This window comes from Petromyzon marinus (assembly GCF_048934315.1).
Source record: "Petromyzon marinus isolate PM22_M1 ecotype Great Lakes invasive population chromosome 68 unlocalized genomic scaffold, UKy_Petmar_22M1.pri1.0 chr68_unloc.1, whole genome shotgun sequence".
NCBI lineage: Eukaryota > Metazoa > Chordata > Hyperoartia > Petromyzontiformes > Petromyzontidae > Petromyzon > Petromyzon marinus.
In genome coordinates, this window is record NW_027422597.1 from 702,993 (window position 1) to 722,994 (window position 20,002).

Genomic DNA, 20,002 nt, shown 5'->3' on the forward strand with positions numbered 1-20,002 from the left:
CACTGCGCGTGCTCCACTTGAAGTCTGGCAAGGAATGTGAAATGAGGTCACCTGTCACCTGCCCCGAAGGGTTTCCGAACGTCACGAAACCACCGTCGGGATGAGTGACGTGTCGCACGTGATTTACAGGAATCTGAACGTGCCCCGATCACAGAGGAGCGTTTGTGCTCAACAGGCTCTTGTGTAGGACACAGCGGGACCAGAAACGTCAACAACAACAACAACAGCAGCCACAACAACTGGGGGTGGGCGAGTGAATGAAACGTCGCGACTTCGGCTATCTTGGGGTTGCAAGTGTGAACTGGGCAAGAGCTGGACTGGGTAGGAGTCGTGGGGAGTTGGTGGTGAGGAGAGACGGGGCAGCGTCATGCACCAGTGGAGGAGCATTCTGGTGCTGGGTGGAATGATCCTCGTGGTGAGTTACCTCTCATTATCATATATTACTTCTCATTAGCCCTATTAATTATTATTACTCCTATTAATTCTTGTTACTCCTATTACTTCTCATTAGCCCTATTAATTCTTATTACTCCTATTACTTGTTATTACTCCTATTACTTCTCATTACTCCTATTACTTCTCATTAGCCCTATTAATTAGTATTACTCCTATTACTTCTTGTTACTCCTATTACTTCTTATTATCATATATTACTTCTCATTACTCCTATTACTTCTCATTAGCCCTATTAATTCTTATTACTCCTATTACTTCTCATTATCATATATTACTTCTCATTACCCCTATTAATTCTTATTACTCCTATTACTTCTCATTACTCCTATTAATTCTTATTATCATATATTACTTTTCATTAGCCCTATTACTTCTCATTACTCCTATTACTTCTCATTAGCCCTATTACTTCTCATTACCCCTCAATTTCCCTATTACTTCTCATTACCCCTATTAATTCTTATTACTCCTATTACTTCTCATTACTCCTATTACTTTTCATTATCATATATTACTTCTCATTACTCCTATTAATTATTATTACTCCTATTACTACTCATTAGCCCTATTACTTCTCATTACCCCTATTACTTCTCATTATCATATATTACTTCTCATTAGCCCTATTAATTATTATTACCCCTTTTACTTCTCATTATCATATATTACTTCTCATTACTCCTATTACCTCTCACTACCCCTATTACCTCTCATTTCCCCTATTACCTCTCACTACCCCTATTACCTCTCATTTCCCCTATTACCTCACCACCCCTATTACCTCTCATTTCCCCTATTACCTCTCACTACCCCTATTACCTCTCATTTCCCCTATTACCTCTCATTACTCCTATTACCTCTCACTACCCCTATTACCTCTCACCACCCCTATTACCTCTCATTTCCCCTATTACCTCTCACTACCCCTATTACCCCTCTTTGTGGGGGGTTGGTGGAGCAGTGGTGGGGGATCCTGGAGGGGTGGACTCGGTAAGATGGATGAATATTTATATATACATGGTTCTTTTTAAGACTTTGTGGAATAGCCCAGGGTGCTGTTGCTGCTTCTGCGATGACAATACAACATTGCACCAAGACCTTAACAGCGAACTCAGCCTCCTGAACTTCCTCATGGCAGCCTGTTAAGGTAATGGCAATGCCTTTGTAGAGGCGACATTGGGGTTTCGTGTGATTAAGCTCGGGACGAGTCAACTTCTAAACTGCGAGGTTTAACTCGCGAGCTGAAAACGTGCCGAGCGGATGTCTGAATTCGCCGCTAAATGGTTTGCTTGTGCAAACAGGGTCCCTGCAGGGTGGGCCGGTAGGAACATTGGAATTTTGCGCAATTTTAATTTTTACACCCCAACAGCACGAGATTTCACTTCGTTAAAGTATTGAATGGGGACGGACGGACGGACACATTAATCTATTGCAGGCTGGGACACTCAGTTTACAATCTTCGTGCCTACCAGTATAAAGGATGTCAGTGACAAGAGTGACTCTCAATGACGTCACTCACGTGGTTAAATAAAGGATGTCAGTCACACGAGATTTCACTTCGTTAAAGTATTGAAAGGGGACGGACGGACGGACACATTAATCTATTGCAGGCTGAGACACTCAGTTTACAATCTTCGTGCCTACCAGTATAAAGGATGTCAGTGACAAGAGAGTGACTCCCAATGACGTCACTCACGTGGTTAAATAAAGGATGACAGTGACAAGAGAGTGACTCTCAATGACGTCGCTCACGTGGTTAAATAAAGAATGACAGTGACAAGAGAGTGACTCTCAATGACGTCACTCACGTGGTTAAATAAAGGATGACAGTGACAAGAGAGTGACTCTCAATGACGTCACTCACGTGGTTAAATAAAGGATGACACTGACAAAGAGAGTGAATCTCAATAACGTCACTCACGTGGTTAAACAAAGGATGTCAGTCACACGAGATTTCACTTCGTTAAAGTATTGAAAGGGGACGGACGGACGGACACATTAATCTATTGCAGGCTGGTACACTCAGTTCACAACCTCGTGCCTACCGGTATAGGCGAGCGCCATCTCCAGCATTATTGTGGGGTCACATTCACACACCGTCAAGCAGTCCACGCATCATGAGCAGTCGGAGATTCTATCCCGGGGGGGGCGGGGGGGGGGAAAGGTGAATGGGCGGAGCTAGCATGGAAGCTTCCGGAACATTCTCCAAGGCTTCCAGAGGGGGCGTGGCCAGGGGCGGGGCTTAGCCTGAGGATCAAAGAGGGGCTCCCCCGTCACTGCCGGTCCTGCCATCTCCACCTGCTCCACCTGCTCCACCACCTCCTGCTCCACCTGCCACCAGCTCCACCTCCCACCAGCTCCACCTGCCACCTGCTCCACCTGCTCCACCTCCACCTGCTCCACCTGCCACCAGCTCCACCTCCCACCAGCTCCACCTGCCACCTGCTCCACCTGCTCCACCTCCACCTGCTCCACCTGCTCCACCTGCCACTTGCTCCACCTGCCACCTGCTCCACCTGCTCCACCTGCTCCACCCCCACCTGCTCCACCTGCCACCTCCACCTGCTCCACCTCCACCTGCTCCACCTGCTCCACCTGCTCCACCTCCCACCAGCTCCACCTGCCACCTGCCACCTGCCACCTGCTCCACCTCCTACCTGCTCCACCTCCCACCTGCTCCACCTGCTCCACCTGCTCCACCTCCACCTGCCACCACCTCCACCTGCTCCACCTGCTCCACCTGCTCCACCCCCACCTGCTCCACCTGCTCCACCTGCTCCACCCCCACCTGCTCCACCTGCTCCACCACCTGCCACCTGCTCCACCTCCACCTGCTCCACGTGCTCCACCTGCCACCACCCCCACCTGCTCCACCTGCTCCACCTGCTCCACCTGCTCCACCTGCTCCACCCCCTTCAGCTCGAGCCGCTCCACAACGCTTGCCGCTCGCCGGCGGTGCGGTTCAGAGCGGGGTCGAGCACCAGCAGCACCACCACCAGCACCATGACAGCGGGTCGGCGTCAGCGGAACGAGAGGAGTGGCTGTGCCAGAGACTTTGAAAATAATAATAATAATAATAATGACCAAATTTTGACTTAAAGCTTTCGTGACTGCAGTAATTCATATTCTTAGTTGAGGACATTCAAAAAAAGGTAGCTTGCCATCTTTTTCGACTTCCATGGTAAATCTGGTGGCTGGGTGTATGGAATTGATGTGGTCGAGGAATTGGTCTAGAGCAGGCCGGCCATGTGGCCAGATGACAAAAGTGTCATCCAAGTACCTCTTCCATAAGGTTGGGCGCAGAGTGGCAGTCTGGATGGCGTCAGTCTCAAATTTCTCCATGAAAATGTTGGCTACAACCGGAGATATGGGGGAGCCCTTTGGGGTGTCCTCAGTTTGTTTGTAGAAAGTTCCATTCCAAGTGAAGTATGTATTGGTTAAGCAGTGTCTCACCAGGGGGGGTACCTCAGTGTTTAGTCCTTGATGAACCAAGTATTCAATGATTGCGATGGTGTCAGGTACAGGAACTTTGGTGAATAAGGAAACTACATCAAAACGTTTGATTTAAAGCTTTCGTGACTGCAGTAATTCATATTCTTAGTTTTTTCGGTAAAGTCACGTTGAAGAGAAACAACAAAATAACAAAATATATATAAAACAATAAAAAATTCTCACGACGTTTCGACCATAACTCAAACGGTCATCATCAAACCGACACACCTGATGATGACCGTTTGAGTTATGGTCGAAACGTCGTGAGAATTTTTTATTGTTTTATATATATTTTGTTATTTTGTTGTTTCTCTTCAACGTGACTTTACCGAAAAAACTAAGAATAATAATGACCAAGTTAAATTTTGACTTAAAGCTTTCGTGACTGCAGTAATTCATATTCTTAGCTCTTTCGGTAAAGTCACCACGTTGAAGGGAAACAATAAAATAAAAATAATAATAAATCTTCTTTGGTTCTTTCGGTAAAGTCACGTAGAATGAGAATAAAGTAATAAATTGATTTATTATTTAATTTATTATTTTATTCTCATTCTACGTGGGTGGTGACTTTACCGAAAGAACCAAAGAAGATGAATCATTGCAGTCACGAAAGCTTTAAATCGAAATAATAATATATATAAAACAGTAAAAATTCTCACGTCGTTTCGACCATAACACCTGATGACGACCGTTTGTGTTATGGTCGAAACGTCGTGAGAATTTTTTTATTGTTTTACATGTATTTTATTATTTTATTGTTTCCCTTCAACGTGGTGACTTTACCGAAAGAGCTAAGAATATGAAATACCGAAGTTATTTACCGTCTCGGAGCCACTTATTGCACTAGGGCTGATCTTTCCATCGGAATGTGCTTTTATTTCTACCCATTAATCATCAAATCATTCCGGCAGGGTGATGATCGGTTCGACATACAAGGCGTGAGTATGTGCCTTGTCTGAAGACAATTCTCCGCCCAATTTTTATTTTATTTTTTTACCCGAGTTGGTGAACACCAGGTATGGATGGATTCGGGACACAAAGTGGCAATACTCACAAACTCATCGCGGGAACAACAGCGGCAAAGCCTTCCTGAAAGCACCGGCACTGTCGCAGCTGGCAGAGTGGAGACGTCTCGCGACGTCGCCCGCGGTGACTCCATTCTGCGTGGATGTTCTCTGCAGGTGTGTTATGCACTGCAGGAGCTGTCAGCCGGTGACTCCATTCTGCGTGGATGTTCTCTGCAGGTGTGTTATGCACTGCAGGAGCTGTCAGCCGGTGACTCCATTCTGCGTGGATGTTCCCTGCAGGTGTGTTATGCACTGCAGGAGCTGTCAGCCGGTGACTCCATTCTGCGTGGATGTTCTCTGCAGGTGTGTTATGCACTGGAGGAGCTGTCAGCCGGTGACTCCATTCTGCGTGGATGTTCTCTGCAGGTGTGTTATGCACTGCAGGAGCTGTCAGCCGGTGACTCCATTCTGCGTGGATGTTCTCTGCAGGTGTGTTATGCACTGCAGGAGCTGTCAGCCGGTGACTCCATTCTGCGTGGATGTTCTCTGCAGGTGTGTTATGCACTGCAGGAGCTGTCAGCCGGTGACTCCATTCTGCGTGGATGTTCTCTGCAGGTGTGTTATGCACTGCAGGAGCTGTCAGCCGGTGACTCCATTCTGCGTGGATGTTCTCTGCAGGTGTGTTATGCACTGCAGGAGCTGTCAGCCGGTGACTCCATTCTGCGTGGATGTTCTCTGCAGGTGTGTTATGCACTGCAGGAGCTGTCAGCCGCCACAGAGTGTGGAAATGGATTCTACAAATCGCCACAAGGAGTCTGCTGTGAGCTGTGCCGTGCAGGTAAAGCGACGCCAAGACACGGAGACCCACAATCCCTGTGGTGACCGGTTGCTTCCGTTAAACCACCAAGTCACGGCTCAGCTCCTGTGGAAAGGAAACTAAAATGGAATTAACTTTTCCCCCCCCCCGTGACCTGGCAACAATTTGGATGTCAATGGTGGATACTGAAAGAATGAAACGTGTTTTCAGTCGGGGCATTGTGCTCTTGATCACACCTGAGACATGTTGACTTGCCAGTGCAGCTCGATCTCACCAACTTGTGGCCGTGTGTTTGTGTTTGCAACAACTCCGTTGCTTGCTCACACCTCTTTGCCTTTCAGGGATGCACAAAGTGGCGGACTGCATCGGTGATGGAATGGGCGCCTTGTGTGAGCCGTGCCCGAGAGGCAGATTCATGGACAGGGACAGCCAGGAGGAGGTGTGCTCGCAATGCAGCAGCTGTGGACCAGGTAGATGACAGCACAGCAAGTGGGTTGCTGCCGTAGATGTGAATTGTGTTTGACATTTGTAGTTTTTCAATGCGTGGCAGGTTTGGTCTGCATACTCCCAATTCAACCAGCATTAAAAAAAAAACACGGGGAAAACTTAACAAGGAACCTGAACGAATATTCCAAGCAAGACAATCCCACCTCAAATTATATTCCAATTGTTGTAATCAGAAATCTTGAAAATAGAGCTGGGCTCATAGTCTTGATCGGACGAGACACAATTCGCCTCCTTCTAATGAAATTAAGTGGAGGATCACGCCCCGCAGTGAATCGCTCAGCCAGACGGTCAGAAAGGCGAGGACCAACAGGCTGCACATCTAAAAACGCCAATCCCAAAGGGAATTACAGGGTGGAGGGTGTGACCATGTCTGCGAGTGGGTACATTCACATGGTGGGTGAGACCAAAGCAATCAAGTGGAGCCAAGATGCCCCCCGCAGACAAGGAGCAATTCCTGGTGTCGACACGGATGTTGAAGTCACGTGGGTAAAAAATAAAACAACAAAAATCACGACGTTTCGGCCACAACACAAGTGGCCTTTATCAGGTGAAGGGACCAGACTGTCTCTTCACCTGATGAAGGCCGCTTGTGTTGTGGCCGAAACGTCGTGATTTGTGTTGTTTTATTTTTTTACCCACTACGTGACTTTAGCGAATAGAACCAGAGGGTATGGATCCTTGCAGTCACGAAAGCTTCAAATCTAGAACGGATGTTGAAGTCGTCCAGAATGAGCATCCTGTCATAGGTTGGGCACATCACGGTGATGAGCTCGGCAAACTCGTGGAGGAGCAGAGTGGTTGACTTTGGAGGACGATATCTCGGTATCAGAAGCACGGCACCGGGATACTTATCCATGCAAAAACAAAAAACACTCAAACTCTCGGCTAGGAGGGATAGTAGTGTAGCACATAGCCTAATGTATATTATTGTAGTGTATAGTGCAGTGTATAGTGTGGTTTGTAGTACTGAAGTGTAGTATATAGGAGTGTATAATTTAGTATATGGTGTAGTGTATAGCGTAGTGTATAGTGTAGTGTATAGTGTCGTTTGTAGTACTGAAGTGTGGTATATAGGAGTGTATAATTTAGTATATGGTGTAGTGTATAGCGTAGTGTATAGTGGAGTGTATAGTGTAGTTTGTAGTAGTGAAGAGTAGTATATAGGAGTGTATAATTTAGCATATGGTGTAGTGTATAGCGTGGTTTATAATCGTGTAGTGTATAGTGCAGTGTATAGTGATGTCTGTAGTACCCAAGTGTAGTATATAGGAGTGTATAATTAAGTATATGGTGTAGTGTATAGCGTGGTTTATAATCGTGTAGTGTATAGTGTAGTGTATAGTGTAGTTTGTAGTACTGAAGTGTGGTATATAGGAGTGTATAATTAAGTATATGGTGTCGTGTATAGCGTGGTTTATAATCGTGTAGTGTATAGTGTAGTGTATAGTGTAGTTTGTAATACTGAAGTGTAGTATATAGGAGTGTATAATTAAGTATATGGTGTAGTATATAGGAGTGTATAATTAAGTATATGGTGTAGTGTATAGCGTGGTTTATAATCGTGTAGTGTATAGTGTAGTGTATAGTGTAGTTTGTAGTACTGAAGTGTGGTATATAGGAGTGTATAATTTAGTATATGGTGTAGTGTATAGCATGGTTTATAATCGTGTAGTGTATAGTGGAGTGTATAGTGTAGTTTGTAGTACTGAAGTGTGGTATATAGGAGTGTATAATTTAGTATATGGTGTCGTGTATAGCGTGGTTTATAATCGTGTAGTGTATAGTGTAGTGTATAGTGTAGTTTGTAGTACTGAAGTGTGGTATATAGGAGTGTATAATTTAGTATATGGTGTAGTGTATAGCGTGGTTTATAATCGTGTAGTGTATAGTGTAGTGTATAGTGTCGTTTGTAGTACTACGTGTATAATATAGGAGTGTATAATTTAGTATATGGTGTAGTGTATAGCGTGGTTTATAATCGTGTAGTGTATAGTGCAGTGTATAGTGATGTCTGTAGTACCCAAGTGTAGTATATAGGAGTGTATAATTAAGTATATGGTGTAGTGTATAGCATAGTGTATAGTGTAGTGTATAGTGTAGTTTGTAGTACTGAAGTGTAGTATATAGGAGTGTATAATTTAGTATATGGTGTAGTGTATAGCGTGGTTTATAATCGTGTAGTGTATAGTGCAGTGCATCATCATCATCATCACGATCCATGGGCAGATAACCCGTACATATCGTCATTGGTTTCCACTTGCCCTTGTCTTGTACCAATTTGCTGGTGGCCACATCGTCCTGGCACCAATCTCTTTCAATGTCGTCAAGCCATTTACTCTGATAGCTCTTAGTCTCTTTCCGGTTACTTCTATTTTTCCAAACAACAACAACAACAACACTTTTATTTTTTTTATTATGAGACCTCTTTTGCCAGTAACAAGATATAGTAATAGGTTTTTACCCTTTTAACTGGCACAAAAAACTGACACCTTTATTCAAGGCGTCATGTTTGCAATAACCACAACACAAGCATTTTGACTGCTTGTGTTGTGGTTATTGCAGACATGATGCCTCGAATAAAGGTGTCAGTTTTTGTGCCAGTTAAAAGGGTAAAAACCTATTACTACTACAACACTTTAAATATTCCTGCTGTTGTCCATCCTATATATTATTATTATGGGTTCAGTAATAATGTCCTGCCCATGACAATAACTCAGAATGGACCCAATCTCCTGAGTTCTCAGAAGCGAGACAGGGTTAAGCCTGGACAGTGCCCTGATTGGTAATCACCGTGCATATGAATTATATATATATAAAAAATAAATAAATCTTGCTTTCTATTCAACATTCGCCAAATTTTCTGCAAAAAAACCCTCCCAAATCAATCGGCACATGTGCCTACGTTACAACTTGATTTTATTTCATTTCTTGGGCGGTGGAGGGTTATAGTTGTCTAAAATCTACGTACAAAATCTACCCCCAAAAATCTTCTTCATGAAAGCCTACGTAATGAAAACAAAACAGATTCTATAGCCTGGCGCGGCACCACATTACAGGGCACTGCGGCGACAACCATTGTTGTAGTGTACTATGCAGCCACGTCTATGGGCCTTTCCTGCATCAGGACGCTTCGACCAGTGTGGAGACGTGTGGAGCCAAATAACCCCGAAAAGGGACGAAATGGCTGTGCAACTTGTGAAACGACACCGATACAACTCTAGTCCCGGCTTCTATCTCGCTTACCCACCCCCCCCCTTGTGCTCCCTCATTGTATCCCTCTCGAGCCCTTTCCCTCCAACCTTCTGCTCAGCAAATCTGCAAACCTGTTCCTGGGGGGGTCGGAGATTGGATCACCGTTTTTTTTCCCCCTAATGATGGCAATAGGAGAAACACACACACACACACAGTGAGACACGTATAGAGAGAGACACACCTAGAGAGACACAGAGAGAGAGAGAGACACGCAGAGAGAGACACACAGAGACACACACAGAGACACACAGAGGGACACACACAGAGGGAGAGACACACAACAACATCACAGCCAGTTATAGTCTTCTAAAAAAACGAGAGCCACCGTCACATCAAGGGAAAAGGGACAACATTGGCTTTGTTAGTGAGACATTTAGCCCGTTAATGCAAATACATTTAACTTGGCAATGTAAATTGGTAATGTAACTCAAAGAGTCGGAAATAACTGCTGACGATGACAGGTAGAATGGAAACATCAACAACCAGTTAAGGCCCTCTCCCACCTGAAGACGATTACTTGTGTGGCGATCGAAACGTCGTGATTGATTTTATTTCTACCTACTGGACTTTACGTGAAAGAACCAAAGAGGATGGATTCCTGCAGTCACGAAAGCTTCAAATCAAGATTGCAAAAAAATCCATGTTGAACTTTTTTCACACCGTACGTAGCCAACCATCTGCGTTGAAACTGATCAACTTTCTCATTGCAGGCGAGGAGGTGGCTGTGAACTGCTCCGTGGCCCAGGACACGGTGTGTCGGTGCACGGAGGGGCTCCAGAGAGACGACGATTCGGGAATTTGCCTGCCAGAGGATCCACGATCAGGTAGTAGTCGGCTTACAAAGCCGCTCAAGTCAACCACAATAAGCTGTTTTGTTTCTCAGCTGACAGTGGGGGCAAGGGGACAGCCTGGCAACTGAAACGGCACAAGCTGTCCGCAGTAGAAGCACGAATTGAAACTCAACCTCATGTCTATTGCAGGCTTCAGGGACTGCGTGGCATGATTTAAAGCTTTCGTGACTGCAAGGATTTATCTTCTTTGGTTCTTTCGGTAAAGTCACGTAGAATGAGAATAAAATAATGAATTAATAAAATAAAATAACACAATAATATTCTCACGACGTTTCGGCCACAACACAAGCGGCCTTTATCAGGTGAAGGGACGTGGCTGTGTTTGCTCCAGCGCTGTCCTCCAGACATTCTCGTCCCTTCACCTGATGAAGGCCGCTTGTGTTGTGGCCGAAACGTCGTGGGAATTTTATTGTGTTATTTTATTAATTTATTATTCTATTCTCATTCTACGTGACTTTACCGAGAGAACCAAAGAAGACTGCATGCATGGTCAAGCACAGCCACGTGTGATGTTATCAGCTCACTACCCTGTGCAATACTGAACACCAAATCTGTATTTTCCCTACACAGAAGTTTTAGGCTGGAGTCCCCTTGCATCGAAATCTGCACACTGGCTAAGAAAGCGTATTTACTTCTCATTTCAGAGGTTTGTGGTTCAAGCCAAACGGATACGCTAGTTAATTCTACTGGTGCATTCAACAAAATTAAATGCGCCACCTGCTTTTATGGTGAATGATAGAGGTCGTTCTTGGGGAAAGGCGAATGATCAAAAAACGTGAAACTGCTGCAAATGATCATCTTTGAAAAAGCGCCTTCACGATATTTTTCGTGATAAAAAAAAATGATAGAAATGATGCAAAGGGCACCGATTTAATGGTTTGATTTTGCTACAGGTTGTGTTAATGCAACGTACTGGATTCCCGTGCAGTTCAATGCACCGAATAGACCGGAAAAGTAGGCGTAGAGGGGACTGTTGTTGACAGCTTGTGCTTTTATCTCCTTCATAAAATTTCAGACGCCACGTCAGTCGTGTTGGCAACAATCCTCGGCTTCGTCCTGACTGGACTCCTGCTGTACATATTGTGCTTAAAGATGAAACTGAAGGGGTCGACTTTTAAGAAGATGTTGAAGCGTCCCGGTAAGTGGTCATGTTCCGTGATTAATCTAAATATAAAATCTTGGTATTGTGGATAAAATTATACGTCGACTAAAAATATATTTTTACTCTCATTACTCTCATTATAATTAAGATGCGTGGAGAAATCACGTCTCGGCACGAGCCACCTCTGAATGCTCTCTGCAGACACCACTGCACAGAATGATGAAAATGAGTTACATCCCTTTTGAGAGCTTTGGCTTCGGTGTCATTTGAAATAGTCCCTTGGAGAGTGTTGCTACTGGTGACAGTCACCTCTGCCGTGCCTCAACTCATCCGACAATATTTCACACCCGAGTAAAGTCGTGTTGGACAGGACGCTCAATTGAAGCGTCGTCGTTACTTCGTTCTGTGCTTACCGCTCTTGTGACAAAGGGAGGAAGTTGACAATTGTCGAGGTCCCGAGGGGCATCGAGGTAGGATTTGGACTGATTCAAAAACGACCGCAAAACTGTCTGTTCATGGTCTTTAGCCGCAGGTGATGACATCTTCATCTTGGCTATGCAATTATGCAACTTTACATTCCAGTTAAGGTCTATCCAATCTTAAAATTATAGGAAACATTTAAAGGTTGTCCCTGACTCCAAGATCGCCATGTTTAGTTTTCTGTGTCGAACAATATAACCGCATCGACTGTGCTATGAATCAGTGATTAACTAACTTTATCGGATTTCTTGCAGACACTACTCATACAAATAATGAGCATGATGAAAATCTACCGATTGTTATCGTGCAAAATGAACACGAGGTGACACAAGGAGTTCAGGTAAACTCAACGCAGCATAATGGCATGATGACCCTACTCTACATTGTTTCAGTGTGTCGGCATGCACCAGTACACTGAAAACTCCATCCCAGATAGACAGAAATAATCGTGACCGTGTCTTCTCCACACGCTACAGAGGAGCAATGAGAGCAGCGAGACAATGCAACAGATCCAAGAGAACAAAGAGAATCTCAAGTCCTGGATCGGAGCGGATCCCTCGGCTTTCCTGGAGCATCTCAACGGCTTCAAATTGATTCCACGACGAGTGCACCAAGCGGCCGTCGACAAGGGCGGAGAGGAGAGTGTGGAGCTCGTTCTGGACCACTTCATCAGCCAGGGAGAGGCACGCTGTGAGACGCTGTGGGACGCCCTCTACTCTGTGAGGAAGCAATACGTGCAGCTGTGGAAGTGGATTCAGACACACGGTACGACCCACGTGAACGCACCGGTGTATTGATATCGAATGCCATTTTGTGAGAGTCGAGGAAGAAAAACCATGCATATGCGTGGCTTCCGTAATTGCTTTCCAACACGTAGTTCGTCCTCGGGGAAGTGATCGGAGACTACGACGCTACGTTTAAAGCCGCACAGGAATGATGTCATGCTGTGCGTGACTGAACGACTTCACGTCACACTTGACTGTTTAAGTACCAGTATGAACCTGAATATGTTATACGTTGTGCGTTGGTTCACAATCGTGGCCTAATTTCATACAAAATCAAATAAATCTGTGTAGAACGATACTTGTGGAATTCATATGAACCTCTGTCGATCGCAGGCGAGGCGTTGAGGGCCATTCGAGATAAGGAGTCGGATCTGAAGCTCTGGATCGCCAGAGACCCCAAGCATCTTCTGCTGCAGCTGATGAGCCGGGGACGGATCCCGAACGAGCTCTTCACCGAGGCCAAGGGCATCCGGGATGGCGCGGAGTGCACGGAGCTGCTGCTCAACTTCTTCAAAGAGAGAGGGAATGACGACTGCCTCAAGCTGCTCTTTGCTCTGCAGGCCGTGCAGAACGAGTATCCTGGACTCAAGGAGTGGCTGGGAGGCCTTGGTAACAAAACAATACATTTATAATCAACGTTTAATTTCAGACACAATCCACATTTGTCGCATTAACCGGCCATCATTCCTTCTGGTGACCTGTCCTGCCCAGACGCAATTAATTAACAAAGCAATGTCCTATAACCCATGCACTGTCGTTCTGTTTTTCTACGTAACTTGAAACCGTGTACTATTTCATGCTCTTGCAGTGCTGTTCCTTTTAATTGTCAGTGTCCACGCGTCTGATCCGTACGTCATAGCAGGTAATGCGGGCCGATTAAAACTTTACTCTTCAGGCACATTGGTTACGTTACATTTAATTAAGAATAAGGGGGATTTCACATTTTTTTCTGACAACAAAACTGAACCCTTTCTTTACAAGGAATCACGTGGTCCATTAACCACAATACTTGTGGTCAAAATGCCAACAAAAAACACACCGACGATATATGATGCATCGTCCTTGAAACTGATTGGTCCACAACCATAGACAGCTTTCTTTCGAGCCTCGTCTCCATTGGGGCTAGACCAGAGGATGCCACAAGTATTGTGGTTAATGCACCACGTGATTCCTCGTAAAAAAAGGTTTCAGTTTTGTTGCGAGAAAAAAAGGGGAAAACCCCTATTCTCATATTTTGGTACTGGCAAAAGGAGGTCTAATGATGTAGTTACCATTCATTATTTTGTTCAAATTTTCCAAAAGCACTCCAACCTGCTCTCATCCACCTTTGAAGGCTGAAACGGCGCCAATTGCCGCTGCGTTTCCCCCCCCCTTCTGTGGTGCCGCAGACTTCCTCCGGAGACTCTCCAACAAGTCCCCCCTGGTTCTGAACAAGTACAGCGACTTTGTCCTCCGAGACAAAATCCGCTTCAAGACGAGGGAGCTCCTCGTGGCGCTGCGCGACGACCTGACGCCTCTGCTCTCCCAACTGCAGATCAGGAACATCCTCACCGACAACAGCGTGCGGGTAAAGTCCAACTAAGATCACCGTCATCACAATCACGCGTAGCCTCATGAATAAGGACGTTTGGTGTTTGGCCAGTCCTTTTGGCACAAAGGCTATCACGACGGACCTACTTTCTAGGCTGCACAGAACATTTGCATCTTGAGTCTGCCGCGGGATTGGTTGACAGTGAGCAATCACAATGAGGTCCATGCCGACGTTAGGGTTGGACAAGCTGAAATAAGTGCCGAGAGCACGAACAGATGTAAGAAGCACAATTGAACAGAGCATTAGACATAGGTCATAGCACACATAGGTAGTGGCACACGTGATCTTATAATGATGACGTTTCTAAGACGACCGTTACCCCTGTTTGCATCGGACTGTATAGTAACATAATAGTATTTTTAACATATACTTAGTATCTTTTTTTTTCATGATACTCATGATAGAGATGTGGTTTTATGCCAACTGGTGACACAACTGCCTTCTCAATGCTTAATTCGAGAGACATTTTCTACAGCCATAATACCGCAGTACGTAAAGTTCGTTTGTGAATGTTGCCGCAAGCTCATTGCACGAGTCGTTATTTTGATGTGCACTTCATCAGCATGCAGGGATACTCTTGACCCATTGGCTTCTAAATGTCACGCGGTAGCACTCGGTATATATTAAACAAAGAAAGGTCTCTGGACAGATCCCTGCAGGACACATACAAAAGTGACACGTTCCTCTATTTTAGCATCTTGACAAAAAAAACGATGTTTTTTCATTGGTAAGATAATCACACAGCCAAGCAAGTGGCGATCCAGATCCTCAAATACGCTGGTGCAATGTGTCATTAATAATGCTCATTTTTTAAAAAAATATTGAATGCAATTGAAGGACCCAAAAGCAGCACGTGTAAGTGTATGTAATGGACAGTGTGAATGTACAGCTAATCCCTCGCCTACCGCGGGGATTAGATTCCCGGAAAAGGCCGCGGTTGTCAAATCCTTGGTTGGTTACAAATACCGGGGGCCTATGGGAAATAGGGAGTTAGGGGGAACTACTCGCCATGGTCTGACTCAGTTGCCTGTTTATTATCGAAACACCGAATAAGATCCAGTATATTACACAGCACAATAAAAACGTAACCACGCATTACGTAAACTTGACACACCTTTAATGTTAACGACGGTGATCATGATCGATGGCAATGAGATAATGGGGGGGGGGGGGAAGGGTTTGTTAGAAGGTGGAGGGGACTCGATCCACCCTCTAACTCGTCCGTGCTGAAGACACAACTCTCTGTCACCTCCACCACGCGCTACCACGCTTCGGGTCCATGGTTAAGCCATGCAGAGCGTCTTTCAATTGCATTCAGTATTTAAAAACAAAATGAGCATTATTAATGACACTTTGCACCAGCGTATTTGAGGATCTGGATCGCCACTTGTTTGGGCTGTGTGATTATCTTACCAATGAAAAAACATCGTTTTTTTGTCAAGATGCTAAAATAGAGGAACGTGGGAATAGGTTTTTACCCTTTTAACTGGCACAAAAACTGACACCTTTATTCAAGGCATCATGTTTGCAAAAACCACAACACAAGCAGTCAGAATGCAAACAAAAAAGACAACTCTGATAATATGCACTGTCCTTGAATTTGATTGGTCCACACCCGAGACAGCTTTTCTTAGAGCCTAGTCTCCATTGGTGTTGGACCAGAAGACGCCAAAAGGCGTACAACTCAAAAACAGCGCACCATCAGAGTATGTGTCCTGCAGGGATCTGTCCAGGGACCTTTCTTTGTTGAATATATACCGAGTGCTACCGCGTGACATTTAGAAGCCAATGGGTCAAGAGTATCCCTGTATGCTGATGACGTGCACATCAAAAGAGCTTGCGGCAACATCCACAAACGAACTTTATGTACTGCGGTATTATGGCTGTAGAAAATGTCTCTCGAATTAAGCATTGACAAGGCAGTTGTGACGGGAAACCCCGCGACATTGGTAACGATGACGCCGCGCGTTACAATGTGATGCAATGACGCCATACCTACGTCACTCGACTTCCTTAACACCGTGCTTAACCGCGGACACTCAAATGCCCAGGCCGCTTTTGGTAAATCGCTATAGAAATAATAAAACCCTGTGCACATTCAGCTTTCGGTTAGCAAATCAGTGGGTGGCAAGGGATTCCTGTACGTAAAAAAAATATTGAGCAAAATTACGGGATGTGGATTTGGGGGAAAATGTTGAAATGAAAAGGTCATGGAGATTACGATAGAGTGTGAAGCATGTCTTACTGATTACACTGTAACAAAAACATTGTCCCTGGGTAGTAAGTGTTATTTTCTTATTGCTTATGCCTCAAAAGTACAGAAAATGGCTATCTATTACCCACAAACTTTGCTTTTGTGACCAGGACAATGATTTTTTTTATTTAAAGCTTTCGTGACTGCAGTAATTCATATTCTTAGTTTTTTTCGTGACTTCACCGAAAAAAAACTAAGAACAGGCCAATGATGTTTTGACATTTACCTATTTTCAATGAGAAAACGTGGCGTGCATTTGTGTCATTCCTTCACGTAAAGTCCTGGTCACAAAAGCAAAGTTTGAGGGGAACAACAACAATAATAATAATAGCAATTTTCTATACTGTTGAGGCATAAGCAATTAAAAAATAACACTTAGCAACCAGAAACAAAAATCGTGTTACATGTCTTACTATCTATACGTACAGGATTCTCCCTATTGTCCTTATAAATAACGTAGCTAAAACAACTCGTGATTGTCCTCGGAAGTATGTAATTACAATAAAACAAAACCTGAACATTCATCAAGAACTCTGTGGCCTTATCTTTACAAAATTTACAGAGCGTTTTTTTTCTAACGCGCTTCACAGCGATGATACAATTGTGCATAAGATGATAGTGGTCTGAGATGAGGAATGTGGTTTTTCAAAATGTTGGTGCTATTTGAGTGACGGAACAGAACAGGCGTGAGTGTTAAGGAGGGGGCTGGGGTAGGTTTGGTTGGAACTGGGGAGGGGGGGAGAGTGATGAGGCATTGCATTGGGAAGACAAAGAGAGTCGGCCGGGGGGGCTGGGTGGGTAGGGGGAAGAGATGGAGTGGACGCTGAGGTGAATACTTTTATTGCTGGGTTTGTCTCCCGAGTTTTAAGAAAACCCTTCGATGAGTTTGGCCAGTGTTCGATAGGGGTAAGTCCCGAATAGGAATACAACTTTACCTGGAAGTGTTGCTCATGTTGGATCATCTTTACAAGAGTCACACTTTGTCATAAACGCTGCTGCTTTACAACGGAAACACAGAGTGCTTCTGGAGTGTTGCAGGCAAGCGGCTCTGAAGAACCGCCATCGCTACAGAAACGTCGTTCCGCTCTGAACTTGACGTCTTTGCGTTCGTGTGTCCACCCGCAGGCCGTGAAGGAGATGCAAGCTCGGCAAGGCAGCGAGAAGGCGACACAGCACATGGTGGAGCTGGTGATGGCGAGGGGGCGACCCAGGGTCAAGCAGTTCTGGGAGGCGCTGTGGGACCTCAGGGAAAGTTACCCAGACCTGGAGAACGTCTTTGAGAAGTTCTAATGGGTGGAACCGGAGAGCGAGAGGGGAAGACCTAACGGAGAATGGCTTGACGATGACCTCATAACGAGATTGGTGCCGGAAAGATGATGCGGCCACTACTTTAGCATATTGGCACGACAAGACAGGGAGAGAGGAAAGTGGAAACAAACCACCACCTACGACTATGGGGATATCTGCCATATGGATCGTGATGATGATGAATGGTGCGTGGGGGGTAGTTGTGGTCCAGTGGTTATTGCACTGCACAAATCACGGTGGCTAGGATATGTTAATTACCCTGCCCCATATACAGGACAGGAGGTCGTGGGTTCGATCGCGACCCAGACGCCTGCTGTTTATTTGGAGTTTGCAACATCTCTCTCCCCGTGGTCACGTGGATTTTCATCCAAGTCGTCCTCTTTTCCCTTCCGCATGAAGAATCAACGTGACGCGTTTAGAATATTTTGCTGCCATAAAATTCCACGTGATGATGTTGACAGGAATTCGTTGAGCTATCGTTTCGGATAGCCATGTCGCTTCTGAATAAGAGCTACTGTATAGCTCATTGGGCCTGTACTGGAAAGATAACTCAAATATATATATTTTTTTTATCATTTATGAACCCAACTGCTCTGTCTGCTTCTTCCCTGGCACCGCTCCGCTTTGTAATTCCCTCCCGTCGTGTCAAGTTTTTGTAACAACCCTTGCCCAATTCAAGAAAGGTATTGTCCATTGACAGCCACGCAGAGGAATGTGCATGATTGCCGTGGGGGGGTGTTTAGTCAACGAGACCAAATTAATCGGTCCTATTCATTAAGATTACAAACATTCATCAATGGTTCATTTAAGTTACGGTCGGCTTATTTTAACTTTGTTTTATTCATTTATAAATAGCATCACGATACATATCATAATTAATTAATCACGGGCCAAGCAAGATGTATTCACTTGCATTAGATCGCTGCCACTTCCAGAGCAGATCGCTTTGCCAGGCTCCCTCACTACCAGGCCGGGGATGCCTGATATGGCCATGGTCGCCATTTAACAAAAAAATGGCCGCGAGTAATCAACTCCGAAAAACATTCGTAGAAGATTACAATTCTTAATTCTATATTTAAAGCTTTTGTGACTGCTAGGATCCATACTCTTTGGTTCTATTGGGTAAAGTCAGGTAGGTGAAAATAAAACAACAAAAAATCACGACGTTTCGGCCACAACACAAGCGGCCCTCATCAGGTGAAGGGACGAGACCGTCTGGAGTGAGGAAATCCGATGAGCTGTGAAGCTCTTTCGTTCACACATTGATTAGCTTGGGGGTCGTGATCTGGGCGTGGCTTTTTTCGCTCCAGCGCTGTCCTCCAGACGGTCTCGTCCCTTCACCTGATGAGGGCCGCTTGTGTTGTGGCAGAAACGTCATGATTTTTTGTTGTTTTATTTTCACCAACGTGACTTTACCCAATAGAACCAAAGAGTATTACAATTCTTAGTTGCATTACTTGATTCATGATCATCATCAGCGATTGTCATCTCCTTGCTCTCTATTCATCATCATCATCGGTGATTATATCACCTTACCATAATCATCATCAGTGACAACATCACCTTATGTATTCATCATCGGTCATGACATCACCCTGCTCTATTCGTCATCATCGGTGATGACATCACCTTATGTATTCATCATCAGTGATAACATCACCTTGCTCTATTCGTCATCATAGGTGATGTCATCAGCTTGCTCTATTCGTCATCTACAGTGGTGAAATTACCTTCACTATTTAAGACCGGAAACAGGAAGACTTCTTCACAATTCTGGCAAATCCTCTGATGAAGCTGCTGGTTGTTGTTGTTGTTGTTGTAATCGCCAGCTAAACATCGCAGCAGTACTGAGGAAGGAAGCTCTCCCTGGCTATTGCGTTTCAAAAGGGGTCGGGGGTAGCAGGGCGTGCTGATATTCTCAGTCGCCACCGTGCCTGGTTACGGTGCAAGTCTTTTGTTTTGCATCTCCCCCGTACCCCTTCTCTGGCCTTTATCCACCCAGAAGTGTCAAAGGAGGTCGCGCGTGGTGGGACAAACAGTGGGTATCTCCGATGTGTTTTTTTTTTTTAAGGCATCCGACCAGCATGGAAGAGAAGGCGA

At 45.0% G+C, this 20,002-nt stretch overlaps 1 protein-coding gene across 1 annotated transcript in view; it reads left to right on the forward strand.

The window, feature by feature from the left end:
* Positions 1-18,490, forward strand: part of LOC142907988 (uncharacterized) — a 30,419-nt gene extending 11,929 nt beyond the window's left edge. Inside the window, exons 2-11 of the mRNA XM_076058080.1 lie at positions 176-415; positions 5,697-5,793; positions 6,114-6,242; positions 10,242-10,355; positions 11,398-11,520; positions 12,219-12,304; positions 12,441-12,729; positions 13,083-13,358; positions 14,138-14,316; positions 17,720-18,490. Of these exons, the coding sequence (XP_075914195.1) occupies positions 368-415; positions 5,697-5,793; positions 6,114-6,242; positions 10,242-10,355; positions 11,398-11,520; positions 12,219-12,304; positions 12,441-12,729; positions 13,083-13,358; positions 14,138-14,316; positions 17,720-17,884 (1,506 nt within the window). The 5' untranslated portion in view covers positions 176-367 and the 3' untranslated portion in view covers positions 17,885-18,490. The remainder of the gene's footprint in view (positions 1-175; positions 416-5,696; positions 5,794-6,113; positions 6,243-10,241; positions 10,356-11,397; positions 11,521-12,218; positions 12,305-12,440; positions 12,730-13,082; positions 13,359-14,137; positions 14,317-17,719) is intronic.
* The last annotated feature ends 1,512 nt before the right edge of the window (positions 18,491-20,002 follow it).